The 20109-nt window shown below is 41.9% G+C and overlaps 1 protein-coding gene across 2 annotated transcripts in view; it reads left to right on the top strand.

Annotated features, from left to right (window-relative positions):
* LOC113937357 (SLX4 interacting protein) overlaps window positions 1–20109 on the top strand; it is a 193028-nt gene that overhangs the window by 95209 nt on the left and 77710 nt on the right. For both annotated transcript variants that reach the window (XM_027621549.2, XM_027621548.2), the window contains exon 3: window positions 18342–18431. In XM_027621549.2, the coding sequence (XP_027477350.1) occupies window positions 18342–18431 (90 nt within the window). The remainder of the gene's footprint in view (window positions 1–18341; window positions 18432–20109) is intronic.

Here is a 20109-nt window from a genome sequence, read left to right as displayed (position 1 = left end):
AGAAGGTGAGCGCTCAGATGAACTCAGTGGGCTTTGCTGTTTAAAGGAACCCTGTCGTGAATCCCTAGAATGGAAATATTATTTTGTGAGGCATTTAAGCATGTCCTTAGCATACTATCCCTTTTAAAATTTAGGTTTTTCAGTAAACCATTAAGAAGCTCTTTGGCATTTATTTAAATCTGAAGAGTATCACAAATAAAAGCTAGCTACCATACTTGTTTTGGTCACTGAGATCTAAACACATGGAGTTGATCTTTTTAAGCTGGAGCAATTTGATATTTACAGTTCTGTTGACCAGTATAATTTTTCTAGGAATTCAGTAGTCACAGGACAGGCATGTAATAGTCACGATCTCATTATGATATGAATGATGTGTGAGAAAAGTCCTTAAGTACTACCCCATCCACCCCTATGCAAAGACCCCAATGCAGATTGCCTAAAATAAAAATAGTTAGATAACTGTCTCTGAAGAGAATGGGCAGTACTCATTTAGATTTTTATAAAACTAAGGATATAGTCTATTTCAAAAATATCTGTTCAGAATTCCTGCATTTATCCTTTCTTATTTCTTTTTTTCTTTCTTTCTCTCATTCATTCATTCACTGGTTTAGGCCTTGTTAAAAGTTAATACTGATATAAGAATGCTTCATAGAGTGAGGGCAGTCTGTCAGTTGGTCTGGTGATGAATCATGGTATTGAATTGTTTTACCAAATTGAACCTTTAACCCTATATATTTAAAAAGCCCTTATTGACAAGGTCTGGCAAGGTCAAGGCTAAGAGGACCCTCTTCTTCTAGACAGTTGGCGAGATGAGCAGCAGCCTCCACTCTCTCTTCTGGCTGGGCATTTTGTAGTACTTCTTTGACTCTGGACTATTTGCGCTCCTCTCTCTCTTCCTCCTCCTGGCTGGCCTCAGATCTCGGCAAATTCTCCGATGCCTGAGAGGTTAGCTGGCTTCATATAGTATTTCCAGAGCAGGGTTTCTCTGCTTGGGCACTAATGACAATATGGACCAGGTGATTCTTTGTTGTGGGCTATTCTGTGCATTATAGAATGTTTAGCAGCTTTTCTGTGCTCTCTCCCACTAGGTGCCAATTGTGACAACCCTAAATGTCTCCAGACATTGCACATTGGGGGTGGACAGGTGGTGGAAGATGGTGGTGATTTTGCCTAAGAACCGCAGATCTGGATTATGAATGATATATTCCTTCTTCTTTAGCCTTAAATACTTGGAGGTACACCACACTGTCACACTTAATCAGTAGGTACTGATGTAGGACACATGGTGTATTTAAGCCAGAAGGTTCTTTAATTTGAGGAATTCAGGGTGGGAAATAGGTTTCCTGTTGAGGGCTAATGCCCAAGGCAGAGTTAATCAGGAGGTACATACCAAAAATAATTTGATTTAGCTTCTTCTCACCAAGAAAAATATTTAGTTCCCTTTTTTATTAAATTAGGAGCAGGCATCATAAAACTATTTCATAAGAATAACTCTAAACTTTCTACTTGTCATATTAAGACAGAGATAATGAGGGAAGACTAGAAGCAGGCAAATGATGTGTAGAAATGAGGAAACAGAATCTGATTTGCAAAGAAGGAAAATGAATTTGAGGAGAAGAGAAAAGAGATTGAAGGAAGGAAGATGTTAGATGATTTTGAATGTTTAAGAATCATTATGTGCTATTCATCTCGTAGGGTTCTCATTTCAAAATTTATTCATTCGTTACCCACAGTATTTTCAGGGGATTAACAGACTTACCAGTGTTCATAGATCTTCAGTTGCTGTAATTAGTAAATCTTCAGAGAATTCTTGGACAGAGAGAATGAGGGAGAGAGAGAGAGAATGAATGTGTGGTTTGCTGGTACAAGAAGGTTTATTATACTTTTGGTTGTGGGGGGAAAAAAATGACCAGTGAAATACCACCACTAAGGGTAAGTGGAATCGAGCAGATACCAGGATCTGCCTCCCTGTCTATAGTTTGTAAGAGTGTGTGTAATCTCTAGATTTAAATAGTTCAAAGGTGATCTTTTCAGCAGTGGTTCTCAGCCCAGCTAGCATATTACATCAGATAGGGAGCTTTTAAAATATAGTGGTACCCAGGTCCCATCTAGAGAGAATCTAATTTAATTGGTCTGGGGTAGAATTTGGACATAATCTTTAAAAATTCCCCAAGTGATTGTAAGGCACTGCCAGGGTTGCAAACCCCTATTTCTAGGCCAGTGATTCTCAAAGTGTGGTCTCCGGACCAGCAGCATCAGCATCTCCATCACCCATGAGTGTTAGAAATGCCAATTCTTGGCCCCACCTCAAGCCTGTGAAATCAGAAAACTCTGGGGGTGAGCCTTTGCAGTGTGCATTTGTGACACGCCCTCCTGGTGAATCGGATGCATGCTCAGGTTTAAAAGATGGTATTGCAGGCAATGGGTAGTGGTGCTTGGAAGACACCGAATCCTGAGACTCAAGCGTACATATATAATAGCGGGTGTTGGAAATACTACTGCAGAGTCAATGCTACTGTCTTCAGAGTTCAGTTGCCTCAGGAGACTCTTCACTCATCCAAGGAGGGATGCCTGGGAGCTGTAACTTTCCACTGAGAGCCTTCACAGGGCTTAATTGCTAATGGTGTAGGTCGCAGCTGATACCGAGTTGTGCCTCCTACTTGTTCCAGCGAAGCTTTCAACCTCACTCTCAATATTCTTAATTAATGATCTTCAGCTTCTGAAGCCATTTCATCAGTGGGTCTCCTGTCCCAGCACGTTTCCCCTCTGAGCAGTCCTTGAAGAGGGTGTTATTCCCAGAAGTCAATTAGAAAAGGAAAGTAGAGGTGGCTCTAAACAAGTCCTGTGACCAATTAACCACCTCCCTTTATTCCTCTTTGTAGTTCTTTAAAAATGGGTCAGGGGGAGAAAAAACTGGGGCTCTCACTAGCGGATCTCGCCTGTGTTTGTCTAACATTCTTCTGTTGCACTTGGTATTTCAATTTCCTGCCTTAGGCATGAATTGGTTGAAAATTCCCTTTGAACTCATGGTCATTTTGTAGAAACTTGATGAAGTAGTGATGAGAGTGGTTAGGGGATTGTGTCCTGAGCTCTGAGAAGCAGAGCAGAGTAGGAAGGGAAATTCAGCACCAAACTTAAAAGGTTCATTCTTGGAGAAAGCCATGGGATTAGGAATGATTATTGTGGCCGCAATAATAATTTTAAGAATTCTCCTTGAATCTTGTTCTCTCATTGGATAAAGCAAGGTCACAGTGAAAAGGGTGAGAGGTGAAGGGAAACTTAAACTTCTTAATCCTCTAATTGGCAGTAACAGTTTTTATTGCTTCATTTTCTGTTTACAAGGAAAACACCTTTACATAAAACAGTTCTATTGGATCAGCACCATCCTTGGTAAAGTTCATAGAAATTTCCCAGGTTAGTCCCTATCATTCCCTCACATGCTGTCCTGAGGAGGCTTCTGGAATTCCCTGTGGGATGGGAATCCCCTTGCATCACTGGGCACTTCCTAGTATGGGGTTCCCAATGTCATTTGCTCTTTTGGTTTTATTCTGTCACTGAAGTAATAGAACCAGGATTTCTGAACAAGGAGTCACTTTTAGGGAAGTATCTTTGCTGTCCAGTATGGTGGCCACTAGCTTACATGTAGCTATTCAAGATAATAAATTAATCACAAATAAACCAATTTTAATTAATAAGAATGAAATAAAAACCAAAATTGGCACTAGCCTTTCAGGCCTTCTTATGGCTTGTGACTTAAGGTATCAGACAGCACAGATAAAGAGCATTTCTAGGGTGCCTGCCTGGCTCAATTGGAAGAGCATGTGACTCTTGATCTAGGGGTTGTAAGTTTGAGCCCTATGTTGGGTGTAGAGATTACTTAAAAATAAAATCTTTTAAAAAAAAAAAAAAAGCATTTCAGTCACCAAAGAAAGTTTTTGGGCAGTGTTGGGCAGTTTTGTGACTCTGATTAGTTGGAATACTGAGACTGAGAACAAGGTATCATTATTTGTTAACTATTCCCTATTTGTTCATTAACTTCTGTTTGTCATTGTACTCTATTTTCTTCTCTTTGAATTTAATCCTAACAACATCTCTGTAGGAACCCTAACCCCCTAACCCCATTTTACAGACAAGGGGATGAAGACTCAGAGGCTGAAAAACTTGCCCCAGACCATACAATCATAGAAGGTGCAGTCAGTGTTGGGACATTCATCTGCCTGATTCTAAAGTCCAAGCTTTCTTTGTTAAAGTGACCCTTTTTTAAAAAAAAAATATTTTATTTATTTATTTGTCAGAGGGAGAGAGAGAGAGAGAGAGAGCACAAGCAGGGGGGATGGCAGGCAGAGGGAGAAGCAGGTTCCCCGCTGAGCAAGGAGCCCTGTGCGGGGCTCAATCCCAGGACCCTGGGATCATGACCTGAGCTGAAGGCAGGTGCTTAACCGACTGAGCCACCCAGGTGTCCCTGTTAAAGTGTCTCATAAGAAGATAAATTCTCTGGTTTTTGAGGTCAGGAAGCCCATATCTTTAGGGGTACACTAAAAAACTCCAAACCAGTGACCGATAGTGCTTCGGAGGGTTTAAGTGGCTAATTGATAAAATGGAGCAAGTCAGTAGCACATCTTTTCTTGTGTGATTTTCATCACTCCTCACAATTAGACCAGTGACCTGTGATAACAGTTTATGCAGTTACCCATTTCATGTGCTTTATGCTTTGATCTCCTGGGTTGGGTGGTGAGCACACCTCTTCCCATGGCATATCATTTTCCCATCGGAAAGTCTTGCTTATGTGGTTTCTCTGCTCTCACCTGGTTCTCTATTTCTTAAGGCCCTAAAGAACTAAAAGGATTGTTTTTCCACTTTTAAAAGTCTTGTTAAGGTGTGCCTGGGTGGTTCAGTTTGTTAAGCGTCTGCCTTTGGCTCAGGTCATTATCCCAGGGTCCTGGGATTGAACCCTGTGTCAGGCTCCCTGCTCAGCGGGGAGTTGGCTTCTCCCTCTCCCTCTGCTGCTTCCCCTGCTTGTGTGCTCTCTCTCTCTCTCTGTCAAATAAATAAATAAAATCTTTAAAAAAATAAAAGTCCTGTTAATATTATTTTATCCTGGTTTTCCTTTTTAAAAAAAGTGAATCATTCTTTCTTCACTTGATCCTTATGTTTTTAAGTGTCATTCTTATTCTAATACAGTTTGTCTCAATATGTTTGTTGAAACTAATTGAACACTAAATGCATAAAGCATAGGCATCATAATGTTTATTCTAGCTGCTACTGTTAAAGTAACCTAAAATGAAATTGCCGTCATTGACTGCTACAGCATTATGCTGCCCACTCATAGGGCTGACTCTTGCTTAAGAGTACCTCTGTGCTTGGATGATTGGTTTTTTGGAGCCAAAGGTTGGCCCTTACATATATCGTTGTTAAATTCCATTTAGTTAGATTGATCTAACTACTTTCTTTAACTCATCCTCATAACCCAATTTTAAGTGTCTCTGAGTCACAGAGATTGTTTTTTTTTTTTTTTGCCAGATCATTTTTGCTACCCCAAATATTCACTATTCCATCCCATGCAGTATCAGCCACCTTTTTTGTTGACACTATATCTTCATATTTTCTTCCATGTCACTGCCAAGAAATTGGACCAAGACCAGGGTCAAGGAAAAAGCTTTTTATCATCTCCCTCCATGTTGTTCTTTAGCCATTCATGGCTCCAGTGGTTATGGCTGTTGAACTAGTTATAAATCCACCTAATCATTGTTTCTTCCACCCCTATTTTTTCTGGTTTTTCTTCACCAGCATTCCTTTGTTCATTCAGAGATTCACTCATTAATATTTATTGAGCTCCTTCTGTGTCCCAGGAAGGCCCTTTTGGAAGTAGAACTGGTAGGGTTTTGCTAACAGATTAGGTGTAGACTATGAGAGAAGAGCGGCATTAAAGATGACTCTACGGTTTTGGACCTGAACAACTGGGAGAACAGAGTTGCCATTTACCAAGCCAGCTTTAGCGATACCTGGTGGGAGCAGGTTTGAGGGTACAATATCAATAGTTTGGTTTTGAGCTTGTTAGGCTATAGATGCCTGTTTGACATCCAAATGGACATGTTGAGTGTATATATGTAGGGCTTGGGGGAAGTCTGGGCTGGAGCAGGAACTCTAGGTGTCTTTAGCATGTGAACTGAAACCTGGACACTGGTGAGGGTGTAGGTGGAGACAGGAGAGGTCCAGGGACTGAGCTCTGGTCAGTTTAGATTCAGTGTGACGGGGATGAGCCAGCAAAAGAGACTGAAATAGTGGCCAGGGAAGAAGGAGAACCGGGAAAGCAGAGTATCCCAGAAGTGAGGGTTTCCAGGGGCATGTGGAAGAACCACTTTCTTAGATGGCACTTGAGAGGTCAAGTAACATGAGGACCAAGAACCGACCGTTGGACTTAGATACATGAAGGTCATTGGTAATCTTAACAGAAGCCGTTTTGGTGGAGTGGTTCAGGCAAAATGACGTCTGGGAACCTTGTTAAAGAAGAGAATGAAGTTAGTTTTTTGTACCTTGGGTTTTCTTCCGGATCCCTCTAATCTGTTAGGGATTAAGTTTGTAGTTGCCAAATCTTTCTTTCTCCCCCTTTTGCAAATTGCAGTGTCATTTGCCTCTCTCTAGGATCTCATTGCAACTGCAGAGCCCCCTCAACATCTCTGTGGCTGAGCCATCTACAGTGCCCATCCTTGGGCCCGGGGACAGCTTCCCTCCAACCCAGTGATCTGACTTCATTTAAAGGACTGAAGTGCCACTATATCACCTCCCCGTCTGTGTGGGGCTTACAACCTCCTTCCTTTCTATTTCTGCCCAAGGCTCCATCTCACTCTGACAGATAGGTCATGTTTTCCCATTGGATTTCTATCACCATCTTTATCATCCTAAGCCAGAGATGAGTTTTTAAGGTTCTCAGCAAGACATTATTATATCTGTGGTTCTCAACCCTGGCTGTACATAACATTCACCTCTAGAGGGTTTTTATGTTTTCTTTTTAAGGAAAATCATAATTTGAGTTTCTTACAACTTTAAGGGAATTATTTTATCATTGTGATAAAATGGTGATGTTCTTTACTTGTGAGTTTTAGAACTGTAATATTTTCACAATTCTGGTGTGTTGCCTGCCACCTTCTATTCTTTTACATGGTGAAGCCTGATCGGATTTTTTTTTTCCTTCCTTTTTATTGTAACCTCTGAAAATGTCCTGTATCATCCTGAGAATGCCACAAATGGTCTTCAGGGAGACACAGTGACCTACAGCAGTGGTTCTTAAACTTGATCTTGCACCAGAATCACCTGGAAAACTTGTTTATAAAACACAGGGTATCCCTAAAATTCCCGACTGGCTAGGTCTGAATTTGCATAGCAGACAAGCTCCAGGAGATTCTGATGCTGCTGGTACTTTGAGAGCGAAGGCTTTCTATCTAGGCTCCAGTGGGTAAATATCCTTAGGGTTGTGCACACAGATTGCTTTCCTGAACTGGCAGAACCAGGAGAATAAGTATGGCCAAGGGCAGAGATGAAGCTTGCGCTTGACTTGGTTGGGCCTCTCCGAAGCTCTGGTAAGTCTGAGCCATGCTGAGGTGGAAGCTTTTCATGTGCCGTAGGCCTCAGGAAGTCCTCGCTTTGTGCTTGTGTTTTGGTTTGCAGACATATACTTGTATTCTTTGTGCCCTCCTGTCAAGGTTACATGTAGCCTTATCTTTGGCCTCTTGAAGTTGTCTTCGGAAGCACTACTTACCCTGACCCAGTTTAGAAGAGAAAACGTAGCCTCCTTTATCAACAATATTAATACCCCACAAAAAGTTAATGATAACTAGATTGAACAGAGAGTGCATGCCATAGCTTCATCTGGCAAGTCCTTTGTTATATTTGAAAGTAGATGAGAGGATTCCAGAGGAAACATATGGATGTGGAGGATTCCTTACGTTATTTTACATTTAACCAAATAAACAGAATTCCTCTAAGTCACCCAGATTCACCACAGTATTCATCAAACACTCTTTGTACCCACACCAAGGAAGTTGGAAAATTGTGCCATCTATCTTGTATCTCCCTTCCTCTTTCAAGAAATTTCCCTCCAAGATTGACCACCCTGTAGAACAATCCACAAATTCTAGGCATTGATCACTAGAGGAATATTTACAGAGGTTTTCTTTTTTCATTCTGATTCATTTATAATTGGTCGCAAATTTCTTTAACTCAAAGGCTGCACTGCTTTTATTCTTCTTGAGGTTGAAGAATGTCAAGATTCTTCAGGGATATGAAAGAATATTTTCTAAGATGTTAATTTTTGAAGAGTTTAAAATCAAACCCACATTCCAAAGTTTCTTGATAACTCATATGCTGGTTAAAGTTGTGAGGGGAATTTGTGGGGACTAACGCCCCTATTGTTTATCAAATTCCATTTTCAGATTGCTAAAGTGGTTGGCCGTAGTTGGTCCTGAACACACTCCTGATGGTCTACGTGTTGCTAACTATGAATGTTGCTTGTCTTTCCAGCCATTTAAGACTCTCAAGACAAGTTGCCTATAGACAAGCACATAATTTCTTTCAGGTTATCTTTTCATTTCACGTTCTCTGTTGCAGACATATATGAGAGAAGAGTTCATATTTTTAATCTGCTGTGATTACAAGCCATCTGTTCTTCTTCTAAGAAGCAGTGTGTGGCCAGAGTAAAACTGAATGAAAGAATTATGAGGCATTTATTAGTTCTTAGTAGGAATAGGTGCAAACCTGTGCCCTGTTTGTAAATCGTACGGAACTGACAATTCAGAGTTCATTTGATATGCCCTGGAATTGGAAGCAAATTCTGCCTTGGGACGGGGGAGAAACCCCCAAAACAACCCTTTGAGCTCTTTGTATGGCTGGTGCCATGCTGAAGCTTTGCACTTGCATACTCTCATTTCATGTTCAGATAGCAAGCACCATAAGGTGTTTTCATTGCTGTCCCCATTTCCCCTTGCAGGAGCTTCCTCTGGCCTGGGAGAACTGAGGTGCAGGGCAGGGGTTTAAAGTCAGGTCTGGCCTACCCCCCAAGTCACTGTGCTCCTCGTTGCTGCACACACTCTGCACACACCGCAGGCCAGTCCGCTGAGGAATAGTGGCCTGCCGTTTACATTTGAAAGAACAATTTCTTGAAAATCGTCAGGGAAAATGTCTCAAGAAATGAAGTCAGTCCTTATCTTTCAAAAGGAGTGGCTGAGGGCTTATTCCTAACTGCAGTTTTCCTGCCACAGTGGATTTTAGAGTCTATGATTCAGCCCCAAATGCTACTTAAAAGTTCCAGTGGCATCTGTTAAATTTAAGCATTGTTTTATAATATATACCACTTTAGTTGGCCTTTGCTTATTCCCAGCAGAGCTTTACTTCCCTTCCCAAATCTTACCCAGGGTGACTGTTAGCCACTGTATGAGCACTCTAGGCCAAAACCCCCAAACTCTTTCTTAGTAGGAGACCAGAGACAATTTACTGAAGGACATCAGCCTCTTACTATATTTTACCTCCTTGTCATCAAACCCATTAGCTCTGCTTCTCCGTGTTCTTTCTCATTCCTTTGTGACTTGCTTCTCCCCCATGTAGAATCTTTCCCCATGCATGACAATAAATCTGTTAAGAAAAACAAACAAGTGACTGGAAGGGTGTACATCCCTGACCTGTAGCCAGAAGTCCCACAGCAGACACCGAACAGGAGACAGAAACTCCTTCCCCTTCTGATTCCTTTTCACTTGAGACAAGTCACCTCCTCCCCTGCATCCCCTTCAGCCAGTAAAACTTGAGCTCAAAGGACTAGTCATCTGTTTGCAACCAACAAAGCCCCCACACATGTTCCCGTTACGGGGTTTGAATTCACACAGTCCGCCAGGGTCTTACAGATTGTTCTGCCTGATTGGAAGGTGGGAAAATAACTGTGTGGCACAGAGGAGTGGGCATCACAGCCTGTTTTCTGGTGTGACAGTATTCTATTCATAAATGAGCCAACTTAGTTGCAAGCTGTGAGTTTGATTCTGTGGTGTTTCTTGTTCTGAGGACAGGGTGCAGGTAACAGGGAGGTAATCCCTCCTGGACAGAGAACAGGGCAGACATGAAAGTAATTTTTATCATTGATGTATTTTTTTTTAAATTCATTCAACAAGCACTCCTCACTGTCAGGCCCAGTTTGAGGCAGTGAGAGCCCAAGGGTAACAGAAAGCAGCCCCTCCCCACAGGCAGCCCCTGGGGGATGGATGTATGCAGCCACGTGTTTACAGCCTATGATGATTCCACAGCGGAGTCATGAATAAAGTGCTGTGGCAGCAAACAGGAGCTTATTCCTGCCTGAAAGGTGTCAGAGAATGCTCAGGGGAAGTACTTGTTGGTTGCTAAGATTTTTCCTATTAACGCTGGCGTGGCTCGTAGCGAACTGAGCTGATTCAGGACGAAACAATGCACCAGGCTCAGTGTGGCTCTTTCGGGGCAAAAGAGATTCGTGGCCTCGGACTTCTTGCGCGAGGCCCTTCTCCTGTTTGTCGTCAGAGGGCTTTCTCCAGGCCTTTTCTGTATGCTGTGATCTTGAATTCGGGCTGTGTCTCATTCTGTTACTAAGATTATAATGTTCCTTCTACCTGGCCTGCCAGGTATTGCCAGGTTGGCAAGGCACCACACCAAATAAAACCTAGCCATGATCACCGGGGATCTTCAACAAGTGAGAGAGAGCAGAGCTCTTCAGTTTCTCGGTGTTTCCAGAACACTGACTGGTAATTGTTTATGACTCTCTGGGTTGTCCTGAGAGTCAAATGCAATAAGGTACAGAAAGGGCTTCACACAGTATCTGGCACACAATAAGTGCTCAATGAATCTTAACTCTTGTTATTGCCAGTTTGTTCACCCTTGAGTTTCTGCAGTTAGATTAAGGAAACAGCGTATTCCAATGGAATGACTCTTTATTCTCTCCTTCCCCCTAACTGTCTGCTGGTTTATTGTATATGACATCCTAAAGGTATGCTGCTTGCTTTTCTTGAATGTAAACTCCAAGCTTGGATTCCTTGGGCGAGTATTGTAATAAGGAGCAGGCCAAGAGGGTTAAATTGACAAAAGATTTGTGTTGACTTTTCTTCTGCTTTAACTCCGGGTAAGGATTGTTACTGTCCGGGGATCACTGTTCCTGCTCCCCAACCCCCACCCCACATTCAGTGTGATTTACTGCCCTAGTGCTCTGCTGCATTCTTTACTTTCCCCTTTCCTCCTGCCTTCTACCGAACTAGCCCTCCCGCCCCACTCCTTCTGCAGTGGGGCTTTGCCACTACCCTGCTCTCTTATCTAAGAGGGCATCCCACACCAGCAGCTTCAGCATCTGAACTCTTTTAGTGCCTCGCTTCCAGGATGGAGTGAATCACTGTGCTCAGGGAAGGAAACTTAGTGACTCTATGCAGCAGCCTTGGTTCAGTCCTGTGGCACTAATGGATAGACGCAGCTGCCAACGCTCACCCTAGAGGGAATAGGTACAGTGGGGTGGGTCCAGACTAGGCAGCCTTGAATGTGCCTCCACATGGGTTCTGGAAGCAAGTCCTTCGAAGTAATGCATGGTGGTGGGCTTTGGAGTCTTAAGAGATTTGGATTTGGTTCCTGAATCTGTCACTTACTATGTCATACTGGACCAGTCCTTACCTTCTCAGATTATACTTCCTTATCTATAAAATGTGAGTAACAGTTGTGTTCTTTCATAGGCTAGTGGTGAGGATTAAATTGAATACTATAGGTATAGCGTAGCACAAGGCCTAGAACATAGGAGCTCTGTAAACTGTGCTTTTTCTTTCAAAACCACATGGCTTTTTAATTCCGTGTTGTAACATACTGCAGTTTATTTTGATATGAAAATATTTAATATGTTCCTTAAAGCCTTTTAGTAAAGTTGATACTCCAAGAAGAGAATTGACGTGTTGTTTTTTTGTTTTTGTTTTTTCATGAAAAGCTTCAGGAGAAGTGTCTTTCTAGATTTAATATTTAGGAATGATTGAGTTATCTTCAGTACTGATTCATTCTCGTCTTATGGACTCTGATTGGCTTTTCTTTTTTTACATTGGAAACTAGCAAACTCAGAGCCAAGTGCTGCAGAGACTTATGACCAGGGTGGGAATGTTGGACAGACCTACCATTGGTTTCGTTTTATGTTTCTACCCTTGTTTTTCTTATTTCCTCTATTTTTAGTCTTTGCCTTGTTAACCCAACCTGCCTTAAATCCTTGATGACAGGTGAGGATAAAATGCCAGTGACAGAACAGACCCATCTGGATGAGTTGCCTGTGGACAGCCCCATGGGCATGGTTGACACTACTCATACGCCTAGAGCATCATCTTTGCTCTTCCTCCTCCTACACCCAACCACATCCTCTTTCTTTTTTGAGTTTCTCTCAAATCTACCCCTTTGTCTTCACCCATCACCTTCCATTGTCTCTTATTTGGGTTTTTGGGGTGACTTTAAACCTGTCCGCATGGTTCCATGATTTCTCCCCACCAGCGCACACACCACACTCCTTACCTGAGAGAGCTCTCCAGCCTACAGGTCTTGTTTCCCTTAGGCCTGCCCAGTGGAACCCTCCTACCCTGTTGGCCTCATCTGCTGACGTTGCCCTCTTTCTGCTTACTGGACTCTTGTCCCCTGAGCATGCAAGCTATTCAAGCCTCTTTCCTATGTGGGTGCTGTTTGTTTTTCTTTCTCTGCCTCTTGCCCTCTTTCTCAGGACTTAGCTGAGAGGTCATACCCCTCAGCCCTGGCCCTCTAGAGCAGAGTTGTGGCCTGGCCACCTCTCGTCCTTGGTGTATGCTGTGGTTACACTTACTACAGTGCTCTGTTGCTGCCTCAAGTTCTGGCCACTGCCCCTATGAAACTTAGTGCGTGTTGAAGGAATGAGTGAATGAGAGAGAGAGAGAGAATACACAGATCTCGCCGTTCTGAGCCTCCTTCTGAGATACCTACCTGTGTGAGAAGTGTTAGCATTTCTACCTTTATTTTACACTTAGGGTAAAATTAGAAAATAAGACCTTCCACCCCTGGTGGTGAGTTTAGGGCAAAGTAATTGTAGGGTCCTTGTATTATTCCCTTTTTTCAAACTATAGAAAATGACTGATTGCCACTGGTGACGGTGTAGTTGTTGCCACTCTAGAATAAGGAGGGAGGAAGTTGTTCTATAATGCATCAGTGTCCTGGGCTGAATTGGAACAGCCTTGTCCCCAGAATGGGCTCAGTGCCCTCACTCAGCAGATAAGCCTGTGGTTTGCCCAAAATTCAGAGCCCATTTATCTTGTCTTTGTTCACTCATTCCCTTCTGTTAAATATTAAGCACTTGCTCTGTTTCCTTCCCCTTGAGAAAGACTCTCCAGGCAGAGCAGTGGTGGCCTGGATGCTGGAGGGCAGGGCCAGGATGGTCTCACTGAAGGTTAAAGCTGTCTACACACACACACACACACACATACACACACACACTATTAAGCACTTATTATGAGCTGGTCCTGTGCTGATTGCTGCAGCGTAGAGTCAAATGAGATTGGGACCCTGTCTGTCTATACCAAGGAGCTAACAGCCTAGCAGGGGCGCCCCCTATATAGACCAGCTGTTTAGTGCAGGAATAAATAAGCATGTGAAGCATATGCCTGATCCAGAGGAGGAAGTGATAGACTATTCAGAAAAGCTCCACAGAGATGTCCATGCCCTTGCTAGGGTTCAAGGATGCATAAATGTTCACTAAACACATTGAGGTGCATTAGAAGCAGAGGGCAGAGGAAGCACGTATGTTAGAGATTGCTCTGATAGGGGCATTGAGAGTTCATGAGACACCAAGAGAAGCAGCCCTAATATTCCAAGTGGGTGATGATAGGAGCTGCAGAACAAGAGACAGGGTGGAGGTGGGGGGGGCGATTAGCTCTTTAAGAAGTAAAATCCACAAGACTTGGTGACTGATGGTGGAGGGCTAGGGAAAGGGAGGAGTTAGGGTTGACTCCCAGGCTTTTGGCTGAAACCTCTGGGTGGAGGGGGTTAGAAGCTGGATCAGACCCTGGCCTGTTGACTCACAACCCAGGGCATGGGATGCGAAGCTTCTTCTAGTAGCCTTTGGTCTGTTAGAGATAACTTGGCTTGTGTAAAATGAGCAGCTCAGGCCTAAGAAAGAAGTGATGGTTAGTGTGTTCCTCCTTTCTGAAGAGAGCTGGACAGTTTATCTGCTGAGAGATGAAATTACCTCCTAATTAAGGAGAAGTGAAGGCTGTGCTTCTGGCAGCAGTAAGAGAACCCCCCGCCCAACGTGTTTACTCATGGGAGCAAAGCAGCAAAGCTTTGAGAGCAGGGGACTGTAGAAAGGCACAGTCCTGCTGCTTAGTGTGGGAGTTTGAGAGAGCTCTTGCTGGAGAACTCAGAACTGCTGGCTGCAGAGGGAGAAGCCTGCTTTTGGCCGGGGGAGGTCGGGGGGGGGGACCGCGTGCATGCCGGGTGGTGGGGTCTGGCTGAAATCCAGGAAAGTTTGAACACCAGAGTAAGATTCCGTGATTTATTTAAAAAAAAAAAAAAAAAGGCATTCTAATCAGTCTGTTTATCATCAAACTTACACTGGGTTATTTGTGATCAAAGTTATGAAATGATGGGAAAATTCCAAATTGGACCTTGCTATTTAATTCTGTAGAAAGCTACTATTATATACTATTGATTCAGATTGTTCAAGCATCACTTTTTTTTTTAATTTTAAAAGATATTTTTGCTAATAGAGAGGAGGTTGTAGAGAACTTGGTTTGAGGAGTCAGGATTAAACACTTGGAGGAAACCCAGTAAGATGTGCGTAAGGTACATCCTATTGCTTTGGAGAGGCTCTTGTTCTGCCATCTATGGAGCCTCAACAGGTCTGTGGCAGAATTCAGAGGGTCAGTGAACTTGGATGGGAACAAAATTACATCTTTATTTTAACCAAATTCTAATCAATTTATTTTTTATTATAAGTTAAGTATTTATTTATTTTATAGAGCATGTGTGTGCATGCGGGTGCAAAGCTGGGGGAGAGGCAGAAGGAGAGGGAGAGAGAGAATCTCAGGCAGACTGTGCTGAGCATGGAGCCCGACACAGGGCTTGATCTCACAACCCTGAGATCATGACCAAGAGTTGGGCACTTAACTGACTGAGCCACCTAGGTGCCCTCTAAGTTAAGTATTTAAAACACAGTAGTATTCGCAGTAGATGTCACCATTAGAATCATACCTCTTTTCATGTTATAATTGTGGCACATATCTGAAGGTATCATTTATGCTTACCACTACTTTGTATTTATGATAGTTATTAGATCTACCACTATGTGAGAAGAGCCAGTGCCTTAATAAACAAGTACATAATTACTAAATCACATAGAAAATTTTTTTAATTTGGATAATCATGCTTCAGTCAAATCTTTTTTGTTTTGTTTTTTTAGTCCTATGCATTGTGTTTCATGCATTTAAAAACCTTATTCTTAGCCAGTGTCATCAGCTTCACAGCTGCCCAAAGAGGTCCATGGCACACAAAAGGTTAATAACCCCTGGCTAAGATCATGTAGTTGTGGCATGTGACCTCCACCTGGTGGCAGCATACTCCTTAAAGGTTAAATCTATAATCAGCATTGTGAAGAAACTTTTAGAGTAACAGTATACTTGAGTATGGTTTTCAAACAGTTTTGATCACAAATCCACAGTAAGAGGCTTTACATCATAAGTCATTATACTCATACATAAGTTTCACAAAACAAGACTTGATCTTACCATGTGACATACTGGTATTTCTTATTCTATTCATATATTCCCTTTGATTCTCTTTCTTTAAAATATAATACTGGTTATAACACAGTATACCGCAGTTCAGTGGGTTACACTCTACTGTTTGACATCGTAGGAGATCCTCTTTCAACATACTTCATGATTTTTTACCTGATGAACTTCACTTTGGTCTTCCCCAAAATACCCATATGTTTTCAGGGACATAATACATTTTATATAACTGTCAGTACATATAAATGTGCTTTTACACAGCTTTAAAAAAATTATTAGTGATGTATAATTTATATATGCCGGAATGAACTGATCTTTAGCATATAACCCACCAAGATATAGAACATTCCCATCACCACACCGAGTTCTTCTGTGCCTATTCTCACTCAGTTGCTCCCTAGATAATCACTATCTGATTGCCTTTTTTTTTTTTTTTTTAAGATTTTTTGGTTATTTATTTGACAGAGAGAGAGAGAGAGCACAAGCGGGAGGAGTGGCAGGCAGAGGGAGAGGGAGAAGAAGGCTCCCTGCTGAGCAGGGAAGGGAGCCTGACGTGGGGCTTGATCCCAGGACCCTGGGATCATGACCTGAGCCGAAGGTGGATGCTTAACCGCCTGAGCCACCCAGGCGGCCCACTATCTGATTGCTTTGACCCCAGATTAGTTTTGCTGCTCTAGAACTTTATATTAGTGGAATCATACAATAGGTATTCTTTTAGCCTGGCTTCTTTTGCTCAACATAAGGTGGAGATCAGTCCATGTTGAGTGTATCAGTAGTTTTGTGAGGAGCATTCCACTGAATGAATGTACCACACTTTGTTTATTCTTCTGTTGATGACTTGGGTTGTTTTCTGTCTTAGCTATTACAAATAAAATTTCGATGAACATTTGCATACAAGTCTTTCTGTTCACATGTTTTTATCTCTCTTGGTAAATACCTAAAGTGGAATTGTTGGCTAGAAATGTATGTTTAACTGTAGGAAACTGACCAACTGTTTGCCAACGTGGTCGAACCATCTTACGTTTCCACTAGCAATGTATGAATGTTTGGGTTGCTTCACATCCTTACCAACATACGGTGTGTCAGTCTTTTTAATTTTAGTCATTCTGAGGTACAGGGTTGTATCTCTTAGTGGTTTTAATTTGCATTTGTCTGATGACTGATGTTGAATACTTTTACATGTGTTATTAGCTGTTTGTTTATCTTGTGAAGTATCTATTCAAGCTTGAGTTGTTTGTTTTCTTAATATCGACTTGTAGGAGTTCTTTATTTTGGATGCCAGTCCTTTATGTCAGATACATGCATTTATGAATATTTTCTCTCAGCCTGTGACATACATATTCATTTTATTAATGAGCAAAGGTTTTCAATTTTGACAGAGTTCAATTTAATAATATTTTTCCTCTGTATTTTGTGCTTTGTGGGTTCTAAGAAATTTTTTTCTATTCTGTTTGGCAAGACAGTTTTGGTTTTTATGTGGAGGTCTGTCATCCATCTCAAATTAATTTTTGTGTATGGTATGATGTCAATGTCACGTTTTATTTTCTTCCCGTATTTATGTTGGTATTCTCAGGTCATTAGTTGAAAATACTTTCCTTTCACCATTGAATTATAGCACAGGATTTAAAAAGGAAAAAAAAACTATTTAGCCAAAGAGGTGCAGAAGTGACATTTTCCTACTGGCCCATCAGTGACCCTTTGGGCCTCGGAGACCATCCCCAACCTGCAGTCTTGGTCATCTATTCCTTTCTGAGTTAGCTCATCCACAGTTAGAGATTTTCAGAAATTACTCATAAGGTGTGAGTATTTATAAGGCTACATTTTACAGGGTCTATAGCTGTGCCACAGAGTGGCTAGCCACATATGGCTGTTTAATTTAAATTAAAGTTAAATACAGTTTAAAATTCAGCTTCTCAGTCATAGTAGCCACATTTCATGTGCTCAGTAGCCACACATGGTTATTGGCTACCCTCTTGTACGGTGACAGGAAGCAGGATTTGGACAGTTTTATAGCATATTTTAATGAAACTAATTTAGTTTTGATAACTGTCATTCAGCATCGACCTTCCTCTCCTTGGTTCTTTTTCGTTTGTCCTCATTTCCATTTCTAAGATGTGCTGTCCCAGCCATTCCTTTTGTCTGTCTAAAAATGCAATAGCTTATATCTTTTCTTTCCTACTTAGAAGAAAGACTTGCCCTGACTATCCACGGAACCCTTCTCTTCTGGAGCCTACCCAGGACTAGCCTATTTGACTTCTTTCTATGTCTGGTAGTCGTCCAACTGCCACTGGATGTCTTGAGCAATCCCCTTTCAAGGCGTGGCCCAGAGATAGATATTTTGTCTTTACTGTCATGAGTAAAATTATATTTCTCCTTAGCATTTCTACCCTAAATATTAAACTTGCAAAAACTAGTAGGTTTAGGACGTGTAATCCCTGCCCCATATGAAGGTTTCTGTCCACTAGGGAACTTTGTTGCCATTTCATCATGAGCAACCACATAGGAATTTGTGAGATTTTTCTCTGATTGTTTGCTGGGTGTGAGCTAACTCTGCCATTAATGTCTTTTTAGTGTGGGAATTTTGCTGTCCTGGTGGATCTTCACATACTGCCACAAGGTTCAAACAAAGATAACAGCTGGTTTTCTGAACAGAAGAAAGAGGTACCACAAAACTGTTCACTGTTTAAATGCAAGTTGCTGCTGCTAGAAGAAATATTAACTCTTTCCAGCTTTCATTTTTGTTAGTGGGCAAAAAATATTGAATTATATTTAACCCTTGAGAAACAGTTGTTATATTCCAATGACAGACATATACTTGCTTCTTTTTCCCCGAGAAAGTGACACATCTATATATTTCATAAGCTAAATTATTTAAACCAGAAATTTTCAACCTCTTTGTTTTGGGGGAAAGGGCTCATTATAGTTAAAACAGAAGACGATGGTCAAGTGAGGGTTCTAGGCAAGCAGGGATTTTAATCTAACTGTTTGTAAAGGACAGACCAAGACCCTGAAGCAGGTGTGGGGTGAACACAATTCTGATCTTTCACACCTTGAAATCAAATTCTTATTTAATTCTTAAATTATCATCGTCCACTCTTTTGTCTTCTACCATACTTTTTTTTTTTTTTAAGATTTTATTTATTTATTTGACAGAGGGAGACACAGTGAGAGAGGGAACACAAACAGGGAGAGTGGGAGAGGGAGAAGCAGGCTTCCCGCAAAGCAGGGAACCTGATGCGGGGCTCAATCCCAAGACCCTGGGATCATGACCTGAGCCAAAGGCAGACACTTAATGACTGAGCCACCCAGTCCCCCCTTGTACCATACTTTTCTTAACACGAGTCTTTGACAGCAAGTGTGAAGATATTTGACTGTATTCCTTCTCACTGAGGCCAGTCAGGGAGGGAGGATGGCTGAATGGTCATGTGGCTGGGAGCCTGGTGTTTGATCTCCCTGGGCCTCAGTCTCCTTATCTGCAAATGAAAGAGTTCAACCAGAGGCCTCTGAGTCACTGCTAGCTCTCAGCTTCCCCAAGATCCCACCCCAGTGCTGCTGTGGCAAAAGGTTCGAGAGTGCATCTGGCTCTCCTCAGATGCTCTGCTTCCTTCTCCATGTCCTTTTACTAGAGAGCAGGGAGAGCGATAGTGAGGCAGTGGCTTTCACATAACTTTCAGAATATTATAGCACTTTGTGTCCTCCGTGATATTCATCACAATAGCTTTTTAGAGCTAGAAATAAAAAATAAGTTTTTATTGAAAGGTAGTATATGGAGAAGAATCTAGTGATAGTGGCAACAAAACAAAGCAAAAGCAAAAAAAAAACAAACATAAAACACCTTTACTGTGGTGATTGTTTTTAGTCAACTTTTGAAGACTACTAGAAAACAAAAACTCCCTCCAAGAAAATTTATAAGTAATACATTTTCAATCACAAGGTACTAATACAATCAGGACTTGGCTGGGCAATATTGTACTTGAGATCTAGTAGCCCACGGCTGGGAGAAGGGAGGCACAAGATTCGGAATAATGAGATTTATTGTTCAGGTTAATAAATGGATTGTCCTCCTCAGGACTTAATATTTAGTAAGCCAGCATCTCCTACTATAACTCAACTCCATGGAATTCCAAATTTGGCTTACCCACACTCTGTTTCCCCAAAGTGACTAATGCTCACCTAAGGGGACCTCACCCCAAAAGTCTTCTGACTTGACTGACGTTAACAGCATTCTAGAATCCACTGTTTCGGGCCCACCTTTTCCTCCATTCTCTCCCAGCTTTACCACCTCAGCCTTCGCCCTTTCTTGTTGATATGTAGTCAGTTTTGCCAAGAGTCAGTTGCT

This window comes from Zalophus californianus, chromosome 8 (assembly GCF_009762305.2).
Source record: "Zalophus californianus isolate mZalCal1 chromosome 8, mZalCal1.pri.v2, whole genome shotgun sequence".
NCBI classification, from domain to species: Eukaryota; Metazoa; Chordata; class Mammalia; order Carnivora; family Otariidae; genus Zalophus; species Zalophus californianus.
The sequence above is the reverse complement of the archived record's forward strand: the minus strand, read 5'-3'. Positions and strand labels throughout refer to the sequence as shown.